Source organism: Chaetodon auriga, chromosome 3, assembly GCF_051107435.1.
Source record: "Chaetodon auriga isolate fChaAug3 chromosome 3, fChaAug3.hap1, whole genome shotgun sequence".
Lineage (NCBI taxonomy): Eukaryota > Metazoa > Chordata > Actinopteri > Chaetodontiformes > Chaetodontidae > Chaetodon > Chaetodon auriga.
The window spans coordinates 15,255,179-15,279,074 of NC_135076.1; the positions used below are offsets into that span (position 1 = coordinate 15,255,179).

At 41.3% G+C, this 23,896-nt stretch overlaps 2 protein-coding genes across 2 annotated transcripts; both read left to right on the forward strand.

Moving 5' to 3' along the window:
• The first annotated feature begins 284 nt into the window (after positions 1-284).
• Positions 285-3,286, forward strand: polr2h (RNA polymerase II, I and III subunit H). Its single transcript, XM_076726627.1, has 6 exons — positions 285-481; positions 1,414-1,506; positions 1,829-1,912; positions 2,332-2,425; positions 2,537-2,620; positions 2,904-3,286. The coding sequence occupies exons 2-6, from the start codon at positions 1,434-1,436 to the stop codon at positions 3,019-3,021; spliced, it is 453 nt and encodes a 150-aa protein (XP_076582742.1). The 5' UTR covers positions 285-481; positions 1,414-1,433; the 3' UTR covers positions 3,022-3,286.
• A 989-nt stretch (positions 3,287-4,275) lies between these two features.
• Positions 4,276-14,549, forward strand: mfsd8l1 (major facilitator superfamily domain containing 8-like 1). The gene is made up of 12 exons (XM_076727192.1): positions 4,276-4,679; positions 6,854-7,039; positions 7,147-7,209; positions 7,551-7,670; positions 7,949-8,028; positions 8,128-8,476; positions 8,934-9,007; positions 9,212-9,425; positions 9,683-9,805; positions 10,007-10,137; positions 11,793-11,903; positions 12,196-14,549. Exons 1-11 carry the CDS (start codon positions 4,604-4,606, stop codon positions 11,871-11,873), a joined length of 1,497 nt encoding a protein of 498 aa, XP_076583307.1. The 5' UTR covers positions 4,276-4,603; the 3' UTR covers positions 11,874-11,903; positions 12,196-14,549.
• Positions 14,550-23,896: the final 9,347 nt, after the last annotated feature.

Genomic DNA, 23,896 nt, shown 5'->3' on the forward strand with positions numbered 1-23,896 from the left:
AGAAACTAACAAGAGACTATTGTGCTTTTTTTTTTTTTTTTTTTTATCTAAAATGGTTAACGCTGCGGGGTCTCCGGTGAAAACGTGCTTTATTTAGCTGATAAACAACGTATAAACACTAATTCTTTTTAACGTTACACTAACGACAGATAGCTCTACAGTGAACTTTTTTCACAACATTGCTTATTTTGTCAGACACAGACAATAATTATTCGCACAATGTCAGCAGTGACAGCACCAAAGATGTTCTGCAATAACTACCAATTAAATTTGTCTTTGCAACCGGAAGTAGTTTGTGTGTCAAGGGTCGAGCACATTTTTCCTTCGCGGTAGTCTTGTCTGTTTCCCTTAGTAATGAATGAATTTCTGCTCGAATAAAATATCCAGTCTAAGTGCACACTTTAAACACTCATCTCCACAGAGAGAAACCGAGACTGCAACTGCATTTTGGGCACAGTAGAGGAACTTTATCTTATTTGAGGTAAGTTTCGGCAAGTGTGTGCTCAACATGCTAAAGCTAACAGTTAGCCTGGATTGGAGACACTGCTAAAGTTTTAGTTAACTTTTAGACCTTCTAACTCTGGCTAACGCTAACCGGCTCTGCCCGGGAACAACGCTGAGTGGCAGTAATTTAATAACCAACACATTTTTGAGTTTTACATATAAGCCAGAGTTCATCATGTTCCACGTTGACTCCATTGAATGGGATTCATCTTCGTCAGTGTGAGTTACAGCTGTTGTGATGTAGCTGTATCTCATTTTATATTGCACTGTGTGGCTCTGTCAGGAGGAAGTGTGTGGTCCTGGTCCTCAGATACACTAAACATTCACTATGAAAGCTAGGATTTATTTTAGATTAAATACAGTTTCATTAAAAATCCCAAGTAGTGGTCATTTTTGCGATACCGTTATTGTTTGAGCCTCGAGACATCGATATGAACTGGGCAGAGGGGTCTAAAATGTTGAATGATAAGTCAAGCAAACATTTTGACTTTAACTTTTTTTTTTTTGCTTTGACTTTTGGCACCTTCTAGATTGAGGTAGCTGGTTGACTTGCACAGGTTGTCTTAGACAGGGCAGCTTTTGAGCAAGCATCACAATACCTTAAATCATAAACCCCATTAAAAATTGCATTTACAACTAGTTTTTCATTGCACTTAAACGTTTTCCATTAAGTCTCTGTCTGTCTCTGCTGATTAACGTGTATTTACCAGGGTGCCCCATAGATTCAGAGGGGCCTCATCATGTATTTGTGGTCAGTTACAGAAATGCTGACAGTAAAAAAAAGCAATGATCTATACCATGATTGTTTGTATTTTTAGCACAATATTTCTATTTATATAAATATGACGGGTGTTACATCATGTTACCTGGTATTTAATTTTGATTTAATTTTATCTTTTCACTTTCCAGGTTCATAGACCAGGACAGAGATGGCTGGAATTCTGTTTGAGGATATCTTTGACGTAAAAGACATCGATCCTGATGGCAAGAAGTTTGACAGAGGTGTGTGAAATGTCGTTACAAAACAAGGCTAAAGAAGCTGGGAAGTTATAACACCAGCCAACAGCCAAAGGCTTGTATATTATATTAGTCTCTGGTCTCTATTACTCTGCATGTAATTTCATCAGGGGATCAACCAGCAAACACCTTAGTCTTTTTTTTTTTTTTTTAAACTAAAAATGACTAAAAATTTTCCCCTTTTCTTTGTCTTTATTTACATTTGGCTACTATCATGCACCCAGTGTCATTTTCATTTAGTGTCCTTCAGCTGTAAAACTGCAGATGAACTGATCCAGACTCTGCTGTGACTGATTGTTTGTTGCAGTATCTCGTCTACATTGCGAAAGTGAATCTTTTAAGATGGACCTCATCTTGGACGTGAACATTCAGATCTATCCCGTCGATCTTGGTAAGGAGCAACCTTTTTGTCTTTCTGTGTATTTTAGGTTAAAGACTGGAAGTCACTTCATGGATGTCTTTTGTCTAATTTCAGCTCAGTCAGAACAAATCAGTTATATTTCCATATGTTAACAGGGTAAATTTGTACTTCTTAAATGAAATCATTCATATTTTTGACTGGATGGTCACATAATTGTTTGAGCACTCTGGCTTGCAGCCTTTGTATTTGATATCTATTTGAACTCTCAGGTGTAAGTGTGCAGTGTAAAGCTAAACAGCAAATGCAAAGCAGTTTCCTTTATGTTCTCTATATACAAATGCGCCTTAAGCTAAAGGTAAAGATAAAATCACTAAGATAAATCACTTACCCAAGGTGTCCAAGTGCACAATAGAAACCCACTTTGTTTGCATGTGTCCATTTTAATCAAGGTGACAAGTTCAGACTGGTTATTGCCAGCACGTTATACGAAGACGGAACACCAGATGATGGAGAGTACAATCCTCAGGACGACCGGCCATCCAGGTAAGACATTTGCGCTTCATACATTGATGTATGTGACATTACCATGCATCCACCAATTGCTATTTAGCAGACAACTTTTGTGCTCTCGTTTAACTTTGTTTACATTTCCAGGGCAGACCAGTTTGATTATGTGATGTATGGGAAGGTTTACAAGATTGAGGGTGACGAGACTTCAACGGAAGCAGCCACACGCCTGTGAGTCATGTTACTCGATTTAAATGAAACTTTGGAGTTAGTTTTTTTATTTAATCACTATGTATAAGAAAATCCAGTAAGTCGTCGTGTCACCAGATGAATCCACTACTTTCAGCAAGTTGTCACCATGTCATTAATGGGAAGTCATGCCCAACAAAACTCTGTGTGTGTGTTAGAGAGACAGAGATGTGTCATTATCATCATGTCAGCATTTTGTGTTACTTTGAAATCTCTAACGTTTGTTGGCTTTAATCAAGTAACATGGATGTGCCCCTTCTTTCAGCTCTGCCTATGTGTCTTACGGCGGCCTCCTCATGAGGCTACAGGGAGACGCAAACAACCTTCACGGTTTTGAGGTGGACTCCAGGGTCTACCTCCTGATGAAGAAACTGGCCTTCTAAAACCCGACTCTGCTCCCCCTGGTTCTTCCTCTGCCACAGTCACAGTCATGCTGAGCTGTATACTGAAAACATTCACATTCCCGAGTGTGGAGCACAGGAGCAGCTCACAGGCAGAACACATGGACACTTAAGAAAACATTTTTCATTCTGGCGGTAAAGAAATGTTTCCTCTAAGGAGATGGACCACAGACTAAAGACTGTGACACTTAAGAACTGCTTCAAACCACATCTGCTGGCAAACTGTAAATAAAGATTTCTTTTATACAAAATGATTCTCAGACGTTTTTTGTTTTTTCTCCTACAGTGCATACATGAACATATCCCCCCACCCCCCCAGCACACGGATGGGACTTTATTACCCAGCATGCCATAGGCAACAGTTCTATATTTGTATCCCAGAAAACTAAAATATGGACACTCTGGAGACAGAAAATTGAATTAAGGGTGAAGAGGCAGCTTTTGTGTGCAGCACAGGCTTCTCAATGTCAGTAGTAATGGATGTCACAGGATGGGGAGAAACTCTGCAAATGACTCACACAGACTCCTGATTCACTACATTTGCAATAAAATAAGCTTGTAGCCTCAGCAAAATAACATTAAAAAAGAAAGAAAACATCAGCAAGTTCTCATAGGCATATGTATGTTGGAAGTCCAAGAGGAAATGATATAGATAGATAGATAGATAGAGACTTTATTCATCCCCAAGGGAAATTCACACTAGATTAGATTTCAATTGTTGATTTTTGTGTTTTATGTTGAAAGCCAATGGCAATAATGCAGCTGCAGATCCTGTCCCAAAACTGCGTGTTTTGCAGCAGAATACTCCTGTCAGGGTAGAAACGACATTTTCACCATCACGGGACTCAGTCAGAGATGTGTCAGAGACACACCACCGCCAATAGATACTGTGGATTATTTGCTCACATAGCCACCAGCGGAATGGTCAGGTTAAGTCATGTCATTGTCATGTAAATAATTTTTCCGCTGGTGGTATTTTGTCCAATAACACCCTGAATGCAAATCATCATCCGGACAACAGAAGAAACTTGCATTAAAACTGGGGACAGAATAAATCCTGCGGTGACTGAGCCATCCTGGAGCAGGTTTGTTGTCCTGTGCCATATTCTGCGACTACAAGAAGATACAAACTTCTGTTATTATTAAATGGTCATGCATCTGAACGCATACGCCAATGCGCGCTGGTGGAGAGGGGCTGCTCTGTGCCAAGGTGTGCGTTAGTCCGCCGGAAGTGATGTAGGCAGGATTATACTGCGCAGGAGCATCCCGAGAAGGGCTGCGAAGGTCGGGGATGGTCTTGCGAGCATTACCTGTTCAGGAGGTTCAGTACGTGCGTGAAGTGACTCCCTGCACAGTCACTGAGGACTCGTTTAACAACATGTATTTCTATTCGCAGCGCTTTGCGAAGCGCAGGCTGCAGACGGGCGCGGTGATATGAGTCCGCATTCTGCTTTAATTGGAAGCGCTGCTCTCGGGATTATGCCAGATGAGGTTTTTTCTTTCGTTGAGAAGAATGAACATGTATGCTGAGAGCATAGAGAGGGGATCGTAGCAGCCAAACACGATGGATAATCGACGGAAGAGGAAGCTGACATTCGTCACTATTGGCCTTATATTTCTTCTGAGCGGTGTGGAATATGGTAAGATAAGATTTTGCTTATTATTGTGGCCTCTCGCCTTTATGTGTTCCAACTCCTGAAAAAGACTGTCAAGAATGGGACACAGAAATAGAGCAGGCTGTCCACGGCTGCAGTCAGGATTCCAGATATACTAAAGACCAAATTCCCTCAGTGGAGCCTCACAGTAAATTAACATTTAACTCTTCCATTGTCATGCTGGTTGATTTTTATCTAACCTAACCTAAATGTTAACTTGTTCAGCTATGTAACTGAAGCCTGGCTGGGGTTAGCACATTGTTCAGGCCCTTACACAGATCCCACCTGATCCATGTTTGCAATTAGGTTTGCAATACTGAATAATAAAACTGATGTCTGAATCTCAGAATGTACACTGGTCACTCAGTAACAGTGCAGTGAAGGAAAACACCCCTGCAGTAAACACTACATACAGGTGAAATGGAAACTTACAATGCAATGTAATACAATAGAGCCACACCACAACGACACTCCTTAAAGATTCCTGAAGAGTTACATCCACACCTCTGTTGATTGTTTCATTGTATTGGTGTACATGAGTATACATTCTGTAATTCAGTGCAAAGTCAAGAGACTTTTACTTGAGTATTTCAGTTTCATGCAACTTTCTTCTTACTTCTGCTCAACTTCATCAAACATTGTACTTTTTACTCTACTACCTTTTCCTGACAGCTTTAGTTACTTTCCAGATGACATTTTTTGATGCCCTTCCCATCCATCCCAACCATCAATTTTTCTGGAAGAATGAGGCATTAACTGTTTCTTTATGGCTTGAGGAAATTTTCCTTCTTCTTAAGATAACACGTTTTAAAAAGCCCTCTTGGATTAGCAGGTAAATGCATCGCTTAGCTGAAAACATGATTGTTTTTCCGAGCTCGTGAAAGGTTGCCTTTTTACATTGTGATATTAGTACTTTTACGTAAATAAGGGATCTGAATACTTCTTCCACCACTGCTCACTGTGTCTGTAACGTTCTAAAAGCTGTGACAAAGAAGCAAGATTTTCTAGCATACAGTCTTCTCCCTTCCACATACAGATGTCTCTGTCAGGCTGATAATGCCACAGCATTTCCCCGTGATGACAAAAAATCCTGAGCAGTCATCTCCTCTCTGGACTTTTCTAAGAGCAGGCTTTATTGTGTTCCTTCTCACTCCAGAATTGAATTAGGATGGCACTGGGTCAGCACTATCCTTTGCCCGTATGATAATAAGGCTGCAGGCATTGACAGACAGGAAGCTTGCAGTGTGGTCAGGCAGCTCTCGTGGCATTGCCAGCACTGACATGGAAGACATTTTAACTTGCATCTGGAATTAAAACACACTGTGCAGACATCTTGTAATCTCATGTTTCACCCTGATCTCACCATGTTTCTGCGTCTACATTAAATGCAACACGCAACATGAGCGATGATGAACTAATAAATATATGGAATGAAATCAGGGTCTTTATGCAGACTGTGTACAGTGTGGGGGTGCAGCTTGGGTGATGATGCTTATGTACAAATAGCCCAACAAAGCCACAGTATGGCCCATTTGCTCCACGTGGGGCTTATAACACAGACGACTCAGCATCACTGAGGTAGACTATGTTGGTACAGTAGATTTGGAAGACACGTATATATAATTGCAATTCTGTAGGTCCACTCTGACATAGAGGGACAAGACAAAGCGTTATCACACCTATGACCGTGCTCAGAGTAAGACAGAATGGAACAACGTTGCTGAAAAAGAGAGCATTGCTCTCAGTGAAACTCCCTTCGATAAATAAAGGCAAAAAAGCCAACAAAGGTTAGTGTTTAATGTGTGCAATGAGAGAAGCTGTTCATACCTTGAGGCAGTATTATCTCACCTCTCTGTCCTGTTGATACTTTCTATACTTCATCAAGCACAATAGGAATTAACCATGATTACAAATACTCATGCAGTAAAGATATTCAAACATCATTATTCATGTGATATTTAGTCTCTCCCTCTCTCTGTGTGTAATTATGAGAATAAGGTATTTGAAAGCTGAACTTGGAACTTGAAACATCAAAAGTTGTGTCGATATTTAGCTGCATACAAATCAGACTCTGAAGTCTAACATTATAGAAGATCGTCCGAAGAAATTGTACAAGACTCATATAAAAACTAATAGCTGCTTATCTTCTGTCTTCCCAGCTGTAATATTGCCCACAATATGGAGGTACCTGCAGACTTTAGATGCGGCACCTTACTTTCTGGGTTTGGCCCTGTCAGCGTTTAGCTTGACTGGCCTGCTGTCAGGACCGCTGTTTGGCCACTGGTCCGACCGAGCAGGGGCTACCAAGAAGATCATCTTGTTTGCCAACCTTTTTGAGATAATTGGTGAGTCCGCTCATATTTTGAACCTCAGTAAAACTACATGCTCAGCTTCTCGTGTCGTGTTAATGCATGTGTTTCACTTTATTGTTCTACTCCTTTTCTCTCTCCAGGTAATTTCATGTACTTTATGGGCTTCTCCAAGTGGCTCTTACTGTCAAGCAGACTGGTGGCTGGTGAGTCTGCACAAAGCGACAGTGCAACTTATTGTTCATTTGGCAGATGGCCAGCAGAATACATCCGACATATCAGTATAGCTTGGCGGGATGATTTTGTAAAGGTACACCCACCTGACGAGACTGTGCCCAATAGCAGCCACAAATCCCCAGATTTCAGCTCACTGATAATGTTTTGAATCTTTTACCCATGATAGTAGATTATATCACTTCAGCTCTGGCCTCGTGTGTTTTAGGAATATGATATGACATACCACAATATTGATGTACATCCCCTCCAGAGCATCCATCCTCAATGTGCCCGTGCTGTGATTTACTCATGAAATATGTATGTTTCTCAGGCATCGGCACAGGCGCTGGCTCGTCTATCTTTGGCTTCCTGACCAGAAGCACCGTCCCAGATGACCGCGCCACTGTATTTGCTGCTGTCATGGCATGTCGACAAGCTGGCCTTCTGATTGGTCAGTGCTCCGCTGGTTTCTGATGACAAATACAAGAGGCTGCCTGCTGCTTATTTGTATTTGTTACACAGGAAATAGCATGGAGATTTGGAGATTTGCAAATATTAATTAATGATGAATAACTAAATACATATAATAAGCAAAAACAAAAAGCTTGTATGGTTTGTGGTTGCTTTTGAGACTCATTTGCTCCTTATCAAAACAATGAACAATGAGTCGCCATGGTTTGGGGGTGACATATGGTTAAAATACATATTTCAACACTGTGTTTGGCACAGGTCCAGCATTTAACATCTTCTTGAGACTGTGTGATTTCCACCTGGGTCCATTTGTCGTCAATAAATATACTGCACCGGGGGTAAGGACCAAATTATGTTGCACATTAAGTTGTTTCAACTTTGCAACACATTTTTCCCTCCAAAGAAATGCTGTAACACTCTTTTTCAACCTCCTGCAGTTGTTCATGTGCCTTCTGTGGATTCTCCTTCAACTGGCGGTGGTCTTCATGTACTGGGACCTGCCACCTCTAGAGAGGGGGAAGGCCAAGGAGAGTTTGGCAAGCCAGAGCAGGGAGGAGAAGAATGAGGAAGGGCCTGAGGAAGAGGACAATGACGAGGAAAAGCCGCTAATGGGTTCCCAGGAGCTGGTGGGATCCTACGGCTCAGTGGTGGCATTCAGCCCACCCACGTGCCGCTCTCCTGCTGCCTCGAATGCCACGCTGAATCACATCTCCCCTCCTCCCACTCCCGTGCCACCAGACTCCCATGAGTCTTCCAGCTCCTTTAGAAATTTCAGCATATCCCAAGGTAGGTGGTTGACAGTGCATGTGTCCGTATTATAGTTGGTTATGAATTTCTTGTTGTCATCCTCTAGCCTGTTTTAAGTTGTACAGGGTTCATACAAAGTCTTGAAAGTTTGGAAAGTGCTTCATTTTAACTGTCAAGGTTAGGAATGTGCTTGAATTTGAATATGCTCCCTGGTTTTCAGTAAGATGTGATCACCTAAACAAACACTTGTGTAAACCAAAATTCTATTAATGCTTGAATTGCTAAATTGATCCTGTGGTCATATTTGTTTATGGTTAATATGAACCACTGGTAAAAGGCAGAAAGTAGCACTTGATTACATTGATTGATGTGATAATTGGGGTTGTTCAAAGATCACATGGCTATCAACTCACGGAGGGAGATGTCAGTGACTCTCTACGGCGATGAGTCCACTGTGAAGTCCGTCTGTCTTTTGACTGTCTCTCTGTCTCTGTAGAGTTCCTGAGAGAAGAGGTGGTTGTGCTGCTTGCTGCTCAGTTCATCACCCTCTTCAATCAGACGGCTCTGGAGGTGCAGGAAAAACACGCAGACAGAAACACACACATACACATGATTGAATAAAAAGCCAAGCTCTTGTTAAATTTCTTCAGTTAGGGGATAGGAATTATGACATCCTACTGGCAGACACAGTTAGTGTTTTCAGGATTTTGAGACAAAATGTTTAACATAGGCACTGATGCACTGTGCCATCATCTCCCTGCTTTCCCTCCCCAGACCATGGTGACCCCACTGACCCAGAAGTACTTCAGCTATGGGGAGCTGGAGAACAGCATCATGTACTGTCTCTGCGGTGTGGAGGTGATCGCTGGCTTCCTGTTTGTGCGCTGGCTGAGCCGACGTATTGCCGAGCGAGCAATCCTGGCCATCGGCCTGGCCATCTGCAACATCTCTTGCGTCTGGTGCCTCGTCTTCCTGGCCAAGCCACTAGGTCAGATTGCAAAGAAGAAAGTCCTCGCTTTTGTTTTGTGCACACAGATCTTCATCAGCCACAAAAGCCCTGATCTTCCACAAAGAGGCAGTTTGATGATGATTATGCTAAGTGTAGGACATCCTCAAATGTGGTAAACACACTCATATATGCAGCAGATCTAAAGTCTATGGCAAGCAAGCTAAAGGATAGAGGCATTTTCAAGAGGACGGGGCTGTATCATACTTATTCATTGAGTGCTTTGGTGTTGTCTGCAGGTGGCTTTCCGTGGCAGCTGACTGAGTTCATCATCGGGGTGTTTCTGCAGGTTTTGGGTTTGCCTTTCGTAGCTGTGGCTCATGTTTCCCTCTTCTCCAAAGTTACTGCTGAGAAAACACAAGGTGAGAGACAGTGACATCTAGTGGAAAGGAGAATTGCATGTTGGATGGTATTTGTTCTTTTTTCCTTTAGCTCATAGCGCAGGCTGTGTGGTAGTTTGAGTCCATGGACTGCACGTTGTAGACACCTAACTCTTCCGTGTCCTGTAAGCTGTGATGTTTTCTGTTTTCAGTCCTTTAATCTTTGTCTTGCTTGTATTGCAGGTTTCAGCCAGGGAGTGCGTCGCTCAGTGGGAGGTCTAGCTACCATCCTGGGCCCTCTGTGGGCTGGTGGCCTGATCGACAACTTGTACATCATGATGGGAGTGATGATTGCACTGCTGGCACTGCTGACGGTAGGCAAAAGGAAATGAGGAAATGTCCATTCAAGGGAAGATGAACTCTTGTTTGTGATTGGCAATTTATGGAACCACATGAGGCTAAAACAGACTTTTTCTCTTCCAGTTTTGACTTGATTGTTGTTCCACGACTCTAATCAAATCTAATTTAGTGGAACCTCAATACTTTTGTTGTACCATGTTGTGTCCATATCATGAGGAGTCAAAACGTGCCAAGTAGTTTATCAAAACTTTACATCAAATCTTTTTACATATTTTTGCATCAAATATAATAAAAACTCCTTTAACCTCAAGTTTATTTTATAGTTAGTATAGTTAGTATTCCTTATTTAACACAGATGCACAAAAAGTTCAGTTTTTGTTTTGTTAAATGAAAAAAATAAATGTTTAAAACATATTTTTTTCAAACTAAACTAAGAGATAGGAAAATACGGTAAATTTTGACTCATGATGCCTCGTGTATGTTACTTTTCCTGAATTCCTCTCTATAGTAGGTTACTGATTTCCATGTAGGAGGCATCAGTAATGTGACTGGCTGAGAACATAACGATTAATCACCACACCCTCTTTATACCATGAATAAAAATAGCAATTACTCTTTGATCTACCCTCATTATCCCTGTACAGAAGACACAACACTTGCAATGGCAAAAATCAGGCTCCATAATTTGACAGTGGAGCAAACAATGAGAGTTTTTCAGCAGTGGGAGTCTAATGAGAACAAATAAGAAACAACTTAAACCAAAGAAAAGGCTTTAAAGTTCAGAAGAAGAGATGCAAGTTGACATCTTATAGCCAGCAGCTCCTCTTGCATTAGGGAACAAACAAGCATAACAAAATGCTTGTAATGCCTGTAATGAAGCACGGGCAAACCACAGTCCAGCAACCAAATGTTTCCACAACCACTGAGAAAGAAGGAAAACAAAATCAGAGCGTGCGTCTGCGAGGAGGAGTCGGCATGTGCGCTCCCAAACAGGTGAAACGAAGTCCACCTCGCACTTCTTTTGTCCAAATTGGGTCCAGCAGGAACGTCCCTCCACAGCCGCCTCTCTTCTTTCTTTCATTATTTTCATTGCGAAGGACATGCTGTTGTGCATCGCTGACAGCTCTGAAGCAGGGTGCCGGGGTTCACAGCAGCGAGCCTTGAAACTTTGAAATACCGGCCGTTTTTCAGGATTCACTTTGCAACTGAGCGAAGAAAAGTGCTTTGAGCGAATGTCAGTTTAGCGCTGCTGAAATCTATAAATCTATGTAATGGAAAAAGGTCAGGGCCCACTGATAATGGCAGACTAAAAAACAGATATCTGGTTTTATCTTTTTAATATTTATTCCAGATTTATGAGAGATCCTGTTGGAGACACTCAACTTTGTGTGTGTGTGTGTGTGTGTGTGTGTGTGTGTGTGTGTGTGGGTGTGTGTGAGAGAAAGACTTCTGAACTGCAAATCTACATTTTTTCTTTTACTATTTTCCATTTCTTCTGTTTATGTCCCTTCCTTTGGCAATGTAAACACCTGTTTCCCATGGCAACGGCTCCTTTGAACTGAACTGAACTGAAAAAAGAGAGATCTGAGATCACTAAAAGTGAAGGAGAATCAGCCTCTCAGAGCTTCTTCGCTAATCAGCTTATCTTATCTAATATCGTCTAATGCAGATGATGCTGGCGTTCTCGTACGACCGGCTGGTTGCACCTGCCACAGAGGAGGAAGTGGACGACTCGAACAACTGTGGCTAATCCAGCAAATGGTCGATGCAATACAAGAAGGTAGTTTCTACAAGTAGCATATTTTGCGTAAATATTACATGACATTTATTTAGCAGATGTTTTGATCCGCTTGCAATAAGTGCTGTATTGTATTCATGTTAGACCACGTCTGCTCTCGCATGAATGTGCAGTCTGAGCCAGTAACAATCAACATGGCCTGTGGGATTTTGGGAAGTTGATACGTTCCCATGCAAAATTAGTTATTGGTTTGCATGATCAGATGACTTCCAGACTGTAAATAGCAGCCTTGTCTACCACCATTTCATCCTGTATTTTCTTCCCCTTCTGCCAGTGCACAGTGGGAGATTTCCTGGCCTGCACCTGGCAGTCCCTCCACAGTCTCATTCTCTGCACTGGGACCAGCTTGCAGGGTGATAACACACACCAAGAGCACACACCTCGCCACCTCCTGAGTGCTTGGACTTGTCAGCATTCTGTGCAGAGGCTGATCAAAGTACTGATATGGTGTATACGTGTATTACACTGTACACTGGGAGACTCAGAGAGACTCAAAGGCAGACGGAAAATTTGCAGTGTCCGCCTGCCCCAGAACAATTGTTATCTTCATTGGCTCCCTGAGATAGCCGGCCTTCCCAAGGCCGGTGTCTCTCCACTCTCCTGGATGTTATGCAGACAAGATGCTCCGGCCCTATCTCCTCCCCCATCACCCCCCTACTCCTGTGAACTTTGTTTCTGGATCAGAACTCTCCGAGGTCGTCTCCACGGCTACGGCTGTGTCTTCGTCATCAGTCATCAGACGGCAGAGACAATGGGTTGGACTGAGTGGAGATGAAGTACACGGGCTTACACATACACACACACGAAGACACATATGACACGCACACACCCTCCAACTCAACACCTTCGTGGCTCCCACCCCCCTCCCTCCCTTGTCGCAGTTGCGAGGCACTCAAATGTGGCTGCGTGCACGCTCCCCCAGTGTCTGTGCTGCGACAGGGTATTCTGATTCTGATTCCCATGGAAGTCTAGAATCCTGCCCACACTGAATGTGCAAGCTTTGGATGAAAATCCTTTCTGTCCTCTTGTGTTCTGCACTGACTTCCAGCTAAAGTAGGTGCATCAGGTGTTTCAGCATATGCACTATAACACTAGCTGTTCCATTAACGGACATGCCGGGCATCCACCTCTCCTGTCCAGAGCTCTGTCATCTGTGTCTGATATAATGAAAGCTGCTCCTTCAACGGCACAATCTTTGCAGTAACGTTATGTTTTTACTTTCCTTGCGAGTTGTATTCATTCATTCAAATGTTGAGCTTTTTGAATGAATTCTTTCAGAGTGGCTTCCACCATTCAGGCAATGTGTCTAATAGAACTACCAACACTAACACAAAAGAATTTAATTAATGTAGGTTTTAAGTGTAACTCAGTGAAAATGCTGTTTCAAAGGCATTTGAAACCAAAGTAATAAATTTCTCAGGGAAACACTAAATACTTGTCGTTTTTGGGAAATGGATGATTCTGAGCCAACGATATCTAATGTCCCCTAAAATGACCATCAGTCAATTGGTTCTACAAATATTGGAATTCATTAAAACAAACTGGTTATCTGTCAAAGCCTGATTGAAGTGGGCTGTTAAACTTTCCTCGTGTTGAGGCTGATGAATGATAGAATGAGTTTCCTGCTTTAAAAAAAAGCAGAGCGGCATGAATCCTAAATGGTTGATGCTGATGGAGTGCCTCTTTTCAACACTGGTGGGCGCTCTTAGTCTGTGTACTGAAGTGTATCCTCGTCGTTGCTGCAGAACCAAACGTTGGGTGAGTGACCTCAGTCGGTCAGATACCTCCGTAAGGTCAGGTGCACTATTACAAATGCACGTTCAGGGGAAACACAGCTTTTGTGGCTGTTCTTAAAAAAATAGTCTTGAGGTTGTTTGGTTTTAGGTGGCGGTAGAGCGAACGCACAGCATGTATGTTCCGTTCCTCTTCATACTTTGTTCAGGTTTTATACTCACGAACACATAAACTTTGTTTGAAATATAAGATTATTTATTTCTTATTTATTATATGCATTTATTTATTGCATTTTTTGAGGGCACCTAACATGTACATTAACTTGTGTTGAATTCTGTTTTAATGCAGAAAAGGTAAAGCTTCACTGTTCTTCATGGACTTGTGTTTCATTGTTTTTTGGAGAGACTGTGTGCACAGTAAGGAGAGCAAAAATACTGCTCTCGCAATGCTTTAACAGAATTCCATAGTTTGCAAGAAAAAATCAGTCGGAGTTTATTTTTATGTGTTTCTTTAATTTCATTTATTAGTTTATTACATGTTGTGAACTTAGAGAGGGTGGCAAACTGAAACAAAGAGAAGAGATTTAGAGCGTATTATCGCATTTACTTCCCCCTTTTCCCCTTCCCTGTTCTTCTTTATTTAGTTTTTTTCTTTGATGAAATAAATATAAATCACTATGAGTCTTGTATCATTAAGACTGACATTATTCTCACAGTTGTTTTATACATTCATATTATTTATGATTTTTTTCATATAATGTTTTTAATGTTAATCTAATAAAATAATCTTTCATCATGTAATGTATTAGAACATTAAGTCTGTTACTGTTTAATTTCAGGGAACATAAACAAAAAATGTAGTTTGATAAAAGTCAAATAAACATCTGCAATCACAATTTCCCATGATGTATTTTTTCATAAAATATTAATTATATATTAATTATGTATGATGTAAATATTAATGACAATTACTATTTACATATAATTAAAAAATGTTATTTTAGTACGAAATTTTAAAAAAGCAAACTCAGGGTAAAGGGATCGTATAATTATAACCGGGGCTTTGAAAATGTATAAATGCTTTTTTCATTTCCCTCATACATGATGTTGTATTTAACACGACATTTAATGCACAGGCGAATTATCATTTTACTGATGTATATTTTTAGTAATTTATTACGGATGTTGTTAAATGGATAAATGTATGCATCAAGGTAAATAAAATAGTCCAAAAATGAAATAATCATTTTAGAAATTCTATAGAAATAATTACTGCTAAAAAAAAAAAAAAATTAAGTATGAACAAAAATCAGGAACATCTGTTCAAAGAAATATTGATATTTACCTTTATTTTTTTCCATCATGATTCAGTAATAATCAGATTTTCTTGAATAAATTATTACTCATGTTTGTGCAATGCAGACTGATAATGGCTTTTGTATGTCTTGTAATAATATTTCAAATTATCATGCTGCATCGTATATGAAATATAACAAAAAATCTATTCATGTTATTCAGCATTTGGTTAGTGACAAATAAACAAAATTTACAAGATTCATACATAGAAAAAAATATTGTCACTCATAAGAATTTTATTGAATGAATTTTCAGCTCGCGGATGATTTTAAAGTAAAACAAGTTTCTACACAAGTGACGCGGGAAGCAGCACATTTCCGAACCTGCTGTTCGGAACCTGAAGTGCTCATGGTTAAAGTGGACATCGCCCCACTTGGGGTCGCTGCGACCTGCCAGAACCTGAAAGTAGGGCGCATAGTTGAGGTCTTTGTCGCTCGTGACGACACGTCGTCTGCCTGCTGACGTGGTGGCGAGGGGGTGTGGCCTTAGATGTGAACTCTGGTTGAACCCGTTTTGATGTCGGGCGGGGAAGGCTCAGAAATGTTATGACACAGGGCCAGTAACAGAGATATTTTGGGGTTTTGCTTTTTTTTTTTTTCAAAACTTGGGTTGCCCCCCCCATCTCTCACACACACACACACACACAGAGCCTGCAGCGGCAGTCTGACCGAACAGCGACCCCGCGTATCAGGGTCAGAAGCGCAGAACACGTCGTGTGTCATATCAGCAGTGGCTGTCGGGGTAAGTTTGGTGAGCTCCCTCCTCCTCCCTGCCAATCACAGGGAAAGGTTCCGAGGCTTATCGGCCAAATTCAACGACGATAATGGACGTGTGAACTTTTGGTGAACCGTGTTTTCCTCGACTCAAGAGGGCAGCGAGGGCAGGTGGAGTTCAGTGGGGCTTAATTGTTTTTTTTCTTGTTTTTTCAGTCTCATTCCCCGGGCTTGATCACTGATTGACCCTCACAGACCAGTGATCCTCCCTGCACTGAGCAGCGTAGGGCTGAATTCGGATGATGCACTGCGACGCTTTGGCTTGTGGAACATTGCAGCTTAGCTCAGCATACATATTTTACACACGGGAATGTGGACAAAGCCGCGCTGCAGCACCTTTTTCTTGACCTTTCATGTGCAGTTTAAAAGACCCTCTCCCCATCCATGCAACAACTTAGAAGTTCAAGAATAATACCTTCAACTTGGTCATTCTGAGACTTTCGCGAAGCTCGTTGGGATGGGTAATAAATGGATAGAAGTGCTCTCAGGCCAGAACGTTGCCGCTTTTGAGCTGTCAAGCGTATGAAATATTTAGTTTGTGCATCGGTGTCACAGATTCTTAGTGTTTGCGCAAAAACTGCTCGAGCTACGTTTAAATCAAAATGGTGGCACCGACAGAAACCTGTGAAAGTCTGAGTGTCCCTGCATGGGTAGCACTTGAATCTTGTGTTAATAATACATGTGTCACTCCAAAGAGGTGCGACATCTCGAGAGCAAGACAAGTTATGGGGTAAAAAAGGGAGAAGCAGAGTGCTTGAGTCGTGGCATATAGACGGATGTGACTGAAAGCCTGCCATGACAAAGACTGCAACACAATCTCACGCCAAACTTAGACTTTAGCCTAGTTTATATAGTTTAAAAGGTCATCTGGAGAGTCTAGTTTTGTTTGGTTGCTGTAGGAAATGGAACTCCTACACAAAATCGAGCTCTGTTTCTGTCACCTAAGGCTGTGTGACATGCAGAGGATTTTTCTTCTTCTTCGTTGGTCCAATCAGAACAGCACGGTTGTGTAACACTTCTTCTGACTGAATGAATAATCGAGTCTTGGTAGCCTATAGCCGGGGCTCCCCGGGCTGTGTTGTGCAAGCTAGCCAGATGCTATTGCACAGAGAGTTCTGTTTTGCCAAATGGGGTCACGCTTCAGTCACCCTCAGCACTGGAAGTTCTCCTCGATCAACGTTCTTCCCTCTCTCCTTGATCTTACAACATCATGCACTTACTCTGGATTTGTAAATCTGGTGGTCTTTTTGACCCTCGACATCGCACACTGGCTCTTTCAAGTCTTGACCTGTGTGGTCGATGAGAACGGGGCGGCACAGGAATTTGGATTAAGGATACTTCTGTCACATTTGACACCTTTTCTCTTTCATGTAGCCAAACTCAATTACAGGAAAACTGATTTCTTGCTTGTCGTCGTAGCCCTATTCTCCCTTTTGTTGCATCTCAGTGAATCTTTAGTCCTCAATGCCACACATTGGTGAGGCATGTTTAGTAGTCTAGTAGTCTGCACCTTGTGTTCTTACCACCACCATCACCCACCCCACACGGCCACGATGTACCTCCACCCTCATCTGTCCCCTCTGCTCCCAGATCAGAGATTACAAGCCCATCTGTATGACCAGAGCCAGGCCACGCTAAGCCGATGGGAGCCCTGCTCAGCAAGGCACCGCCGCAATTGTTAACCCTGATTAACTTGATGTGGCGTTCAGTAGAGGGAACAGTGTGAAAATCAAGCCAGTGCCGTGACCCAGTGCCCTGCCGCTGAACCGAGGGGGAATTGGGCAAACTTGGGGAGGGTGGATGAGAACAGGAGCCAGCAAAAAGGGAGATGAGTGAAAACAGAATATAAAAAGAGGTGGCAGAGAGATTAAGGCGGTTTGAAGCTTCTAGCAACGATTGCACAGGAGGAGCAGATATATGCACACAAATATCTTCCTCTGTTTTAGCGCAGTGAAAACAGCATGTCAGTTAAGATATAGACTCCAGCAGTAAAGCAGAAATTGGTGAGACTTTCAGTGCCCCTGTGATGGACTTCTGCAGAGCTCTACGGCAACAGAGGACATTAAAGATTCAGTTCTAACTGCTACAGTGAGATTATCACAGTGTAGATGTTTGTTGCGCGGTATGAACTGGAGCATAGTTTAAAGATGGGACATATGGAAATGCATACACTGTTGTCTTTAGTCCATAAATTCATATTTCCTTCATGTCCCCAAGGCACAGCAGACCTACACATGTTCAGATGCTGCCTTTACTTGTAAAACTATTGTAGCCATAATTATTGTGGCATATTTGTTTATGCAGCGTTAAATAATTAAATGTAATGAAAATCCTTGTCAGATAACATTTGAACTGTTTATATTAGCATGGGCTTATTATAAAACCCTCCTCATTAAATCATTGCTGTGTGTGGATAATGCTCTTATTATATGCTCCTCAGTTTGGTGGCCTTTGTGTGACTCCTCGCAGATGAGCTTGAAATTATTACTGTTTGCACATCACGATGTGTTTGCAAATCTAGTTCTGCACCTAGAAACGCATCATGGCCATTGGCTCAGTTTGAAAGGTCATGTTAGACCATATGTCAACAGTAACGCCAGCTATGATATTTTGGATATGGCATATTACTGGACCGAGCTGGCAGGAAACCATCAGGCGTGTTGCCTGGCAGGATTTCATCTTGTGTGTTTGAACTGCAGCTTAATGTAAAAATACTGAGAATAGAATATCGTCTGCTGTGTTTTTACATAATGATGTTTAATCCACAAGCTCTGCTGTGCTTGAATGAATGAATATTTCATATACTCCTAAATCAAATACAGGTTTACATTTATGACGCGGATGCAATTTTAATCTCAAGTTTGGAGAGCGCGGTCAACTGCTCACTGTTTAAACTAATGAATAATAAATAATCGCTCACAACGGATACTGAACACAGTCGTGTGGTTAAGTACGCCATGTCCATGGTCATGTGAAGTTAAACGGCTGAATGACCCAGTGACATGTTCTCCCTGATTAACCCACAGCTCCTCTGTGCAGCTGTGTTTATCAGGAGTGTGAACAAATGCGACCAGTCTGCTAGCTGCAGCCAGCGTATTGTTCTCCATCCGTTTCTGTTATTATATTTATTATCATATTGGTTTAAAAATTGTGAGATAAGATGCACTTTATTGATCCCACGCCGGGGAAATTTAACGTGTTACAGACAGCAAGAATAAAAAAGGAGAGGTACAAAAAGAACAAATAGGCAATAAAAGTGATACAAAAAAAAAATCGACTATATATATGTAGATTATATATAGAAGAACATAAAAATAATATTGCCTTGTGAAGTTTTGGTCCAGTCCTGTTTAAAATTAAAGGCCCACTTGTTCGGCATATGATGACACTGACTGTAGGTTTAGGAGCACAGAGTTTCAATGCGAAGCTGTATATGTGGATTGTAGAGGAACGTAGAATAGCAGCTCTGATAAGAGCTGTGGATTTAACCATGATGCATTTGCATTTTAGAGCAGTTAAAAACAATGTTTTCATCTGTGCATGTACAATCTAGTTGCACTTACACAGTCTATTTATATACAATCTATTTATGATATGTGTGCCAAAAGCAAAACAAAAAGACACCATCTTATATGTACTAAACCTGTTATTGTCTAAAAAAAGAGAGGTGTAAAGAACTCCTCCGTGGCAGCACTGATGTCTACACGGTGGGGTTGTTGTTATGCATTAGGAAGCGGTAAGAAAATAATACCTTTGTGCATTTGCAATGACACCCCCAAACAAATGCAGAGATAATAACACAGTGAACCCTGCAACAACCCCCACAGGCCCTCCCCTCTCCCCGCTCCTGGTCATTTCTCCTTTGACCTAATAATTAAGCTGCTTTTGGCATTATAAGTTGAGAAGCAGCTTTGCCAACGTGCAGTGACAAATCTCTCTCAACTGAACCACTGCTTTGTGGAGGTCACCACTGTCTTACTTGCAATGTGTGGATGCTTCCTAGCTCCCTTGTTGAACTCCAAAATCTTTCATCATCCCACTGAGAGAGTAATCCTCCTCAGCCGGTAATCATAAACAGTCGAATGCTGAGCATGTTTCACAAGCTGACCTTTTTGATTGTGTGAAATGAATACGGTAAATTTTAATGAGTAAAAACTGCTTTCACCACATGTATGAGTGATGGTTGTGCCGTATCAGTGGTCTGTATCTACTGAAAGTAGATAGCACAGTTTCACAAAACTGTCTGCAAGTATGTAAAGTTAGCAAAGTTAAGGAGCTAAAACATGCACAACCGCTCGTGGTCCTTTAAGTAAAAAGTCAAACTACTACCACTCAGCTGTGATATGTTGACTTGGTACTAAATGGCTGAAATCTAAAATGTAAATGCTGTAGTACAAAAAGTCCACTTAGGGGAAATACTGTGTCGTGTGCATTTGTGTCCAGTATTTCTCCAACCAAGTTAATCCTTCATGTTGTGCTAAACTTTTTTTTTTTTTTATTAGCAGCTCTAACCCGCTGGGCTGAAGTTGCCAGAGATCACATTCCTTTCGACCTGTAAGTATGATCACACCCTGAGCTCAACAATGAACAGTCAAGGACATCCTTCTCCAAATGCGACCAGTCTTGTGAGCTGTTTTTGGACGGGGGGTTTCGCAGCCTGTTCTGGGGTAGACGGGGAAGACATTAAGAGTTTCAGACAGGAGGGTGGAGGGGGGGTGTGAAGGAGAGGCTGTGTGAGGCAGGAGCCAGCAAGGAGGCTGGAGGAATCTCGCAGAAAGGAGAGTCCTGGGACGTGCTAGCATTACGAAGCAGTGACCCAGGATTAAGCGCGGCGGACAGTAGCAGTTTGGTTTGATCGGGGCTGTGCTGTGTTGTTAAATCGCTCATTAAATCCAATTATGGGGAGGTAGAAGGAGACAGAATGGAGGGTGAGCAAGGGGGGCAGTACAGCTCTAGTCTTGCTGCTCCTGACGAAGATTGCGTGCAGGTGACAAAACTCCAATTGTGAACTCCTGACCCAGCCATGGGACTCCCCACTTCTTCACTCCTTTTCCACCCTTCTCCTCTTCCTCCTCCTTGCTTGTTCTTTCTCAGCTGTGCACTCATGGCTTTCACCTGTGACCTGTCTGTCTTTGCATGGCTACGGTGAGGTGTGAGGGTGCCGGACATCCTGTGACATAGCCGACAAAGAGCGATGCAATCAGACTGACCGGCCTTACATGCAAAACTACGCCGTCAAGCCAATTAATGTCCCACCAAATTAAAGAAAGCTACAGCCTGAGTGTTGCCCTCACGTGGTGCTGAGACACTGCGGTCACACCGGAGCAGTGCCAAGACAAATGGCACACAATAACACAGCATAACGCCACCCTGCTGTGGCCCCTCACTAACCTTTCTCTTAACTTTCACAAAAAATGTACCACTGACGAATGCCCTAACCCTCCTGGATTTAATAATCCATCCACGGTTCCCCCCCACTCTCCATTTCACTCTTCCCAACTTAATCTTTTTCTCCGGTTTTCATGGTTTATACTGTTTCTGTCTCCGCAGTGGTTTGGGGTGCAAACAAACAAGGACGGATTACAAGACACTTTGACAACTTAGTCATTCTTCTCCTGAAGTCTCATTTGGTTTGGTGATCTGTGAGTTCATTCTTGTTTATGTGCCAGACTGTCACAACACGGCTGCTCTAATGCAGATTGTTTTTCCAACTCTTGTTCCACTGTTTGGCTCTTATCTGTGATTCATGCGTTACGTCTCTGTGTTGCCTGTCCTCTCTACTTTAAATCGTCTGTCCCTCTGTCAAAGGTAGTTTACCCCATTTCTAAGACCTCAGCTTGAAAAATGCTGTCTCTCCGGGTGGACCTGTTTGAATACACGATTTAACAATTGTTGAAATATTAAAAAGATAGAAACTGTCTCGGAAAACAAACTAAGCATGTGTGTGACGGGTCAGGAAAAGGCCTATGACATCAAAGTGACAGCAAAGTTTATCCTGTGCTGTTACCTCTGAATGTACTCAAACACGGCTGGAACGATCTGGTTATTTGTAAATCGTTTGGCACAATCTCATTTTGATCAGGGCTGTAATTAGGATTTGAAAAATACTTAGGCCATGTGAGTCCAGCAGATATTTTCAGAAATTTTTTAAGAGCCCTAGAAATTATGTAAACCATCATAAATGTTTTGTATACAGTTTTTCATTCATTTAAAAGCTGTTGTATTTCCCATATTGTCTCTACATGATGGTCTAAAAACATCCCAATGATATTCCGATGGGAAGATTTATTAAATATTTATTAATTTATGTGTTTCTTCATATTTCTTGCCATAAAACCTGCCAAATTGTTCTCACACTCGTGTAAAAAATATTGGAATCTGAATTTAAAAAATGCACTATACTGAATTTTGGATTTTAAAATAGAAACTGAGCAACAGGTCCCAAATTAGGAGAAACAAAATACTAAGGACAGCTACTGCAGTGGTAGCTGCAGCCTTTGTGTGGAATTGCATATTAAAATCAAATGTACTTCTCTTACAGAGCAGATAAATATTTGTATTTAGAAATATTAAATAGCTAATAAATTAAAAAAAAAAAACAGCATTACATGTAGTCATTAGACTCAGTGCTAATACAAAAAAAAAAACAACAACTTAGAATTGAGCTTTAACTTCAAGCTATGCAACATCTTATACAGGGAATTAAAGTAACCTCCTCATTAAATTACACCTATGCTGTTAACTCAGTTCAAATGTATTATTGCATATATAGGCTTTTTAATGATGGCAAAAATACAATTTTTCAGACTACTTTTTCATAAGTGCAAAGGACCAAGAGTGGAGCCTTGAGGAACACCTCTGACTCACCCTGGCTGCACTGTGCCGAACCTCTCTGAAGAGCCGCTTTAATTCAGAGTGCATTTTTAATATCCCTGACACACTCCTGGAGAAATCCATTCCACTCTGAAACCATACACACACAACGCTTTCTTTCTGAGCACTTCTGCAAATATTTCATGTCTTTTCGTCATGTCAACAAAAAGGAGGGAAACCAGGCGAAAGCACAAACTCAGTGAAGTGAGTCATCTAACTAACTGTCATGAAGTTTCTGGTTTCACAACCAAAGCAAGTGAGTTAGATTTATCTGTGAAGCAAACAGCCAGTTATCACAGCAAAAGTATTACTCACTAAGCTTATCATTGCCTTTGAAATCCAATTCAAGCAGTACCTTCATCATGACGCAACATAAATTAAGAAATTATCTTGTGTTTATTGTCTTACAATACAACAGGTGTTTATTCTTAAAAAAAAAAAAAAAAATTTTCTCTCACTCAAATATAGTGTCACATTTTTCACTCAGTATTAGTCTCACATAATAACTTTCAAATTTGCATTGGGTTAAGTTTGAATGCACACCATCTGGACTCTGTGTGGTTTTCGTTTAACCAATTTGCCTTTATTTGCTTTCTTATTTAATGCACTGTGGTTAACAATCTGCACTGTGAGCTCGGTGTTCCTTCATAATGTCTTAGTTTTACTCAGGTACGACAGAGTATGTTTATCACATACTGTAAAACAGTCACTCTTGGTTTTACCTTGGGCTCTCATGTATCTTCTTGTCCGTACTCTGTGTAGACATTTACTGGTTCCTTCTGGGTCTGTATGCAGATTATAGGGGCTTTTATATCTTTAAAATCATTGGTTGAAATGACTTTTCATTGCCTCCGGAGCTGCTTTGGTTATCTGTCCCTTAGGTCAGACTGAATTACTGCTGGCAGAAATGTTTCGAGGTTCTCTTTCCTCTTATAGGAGCCACAGCAAAATGATTTAAAACTCAAAGTTCAGGTGTCTCTCGATGGAGTGCAAAATTAATATTTTTAATGAATTTTTTAAATGAAAAATTTAACTATCCTTTGTCTCATGAGCCTGCTGACTTAATGGGAATATTTTGTTCTGACTCAGTCCCCTGTATAGAACAATGTAATTTCTTCTGACCCGGTCATGTTCGACTTTATTTTTCATTTTTGTGCATTTTTTTTAGTACTTCAGCATATTTGCTTTGCATACTTTTGCATTACTTCTCATATTTAAATATTGTACATGTCTATATTGT

Bases quoted from the DNA above. Each gene is read 5' to 3' on its own strand.
- polr2h (XM_076726627.1), top strand. From the start codon at position 1,434: ATGGCTGGAATTCTGTTTGAGGATATCTTTGACGTAAAAGACATCGAT. The intron at 1,507-1,828 runs GTGTGTGAAATG...TGTTTGTTGCAG, and splicing joins TGGCAAGAAGTTTGACAGAG to TATCTCGTCTACATTGCGAA. The intron at 2,426-2,536 runs GTAAGACATTTG...TTACATTTCCAG, and splicing joins CAGGACGACCGGCCATCCAG to GGCAGACCAGTTTGATTATG.
- mfsd8l1 (XM_076727192.1), top strand. From the start codon at position 4,604: ATGGATAATCGACGGAAGAGGAAGCTGACATTCGTCACTATTGGCCTT. The intron at 7,210-7,550 runs GTGAGTCTGCAC...TATGTTTCTCAG, and splicing joins GTCAAGCAGACTGGTGGCTG to GCATCGGCACAGGCGCTGGC. The intron at 9,426-9,682 runs GTCAGATTGCAA...TGTTGTCTGCAG, and splicing joins CTTCCTGGCCAAGCCACTAG to GTGGCTTTCCGTGGCAGCTG.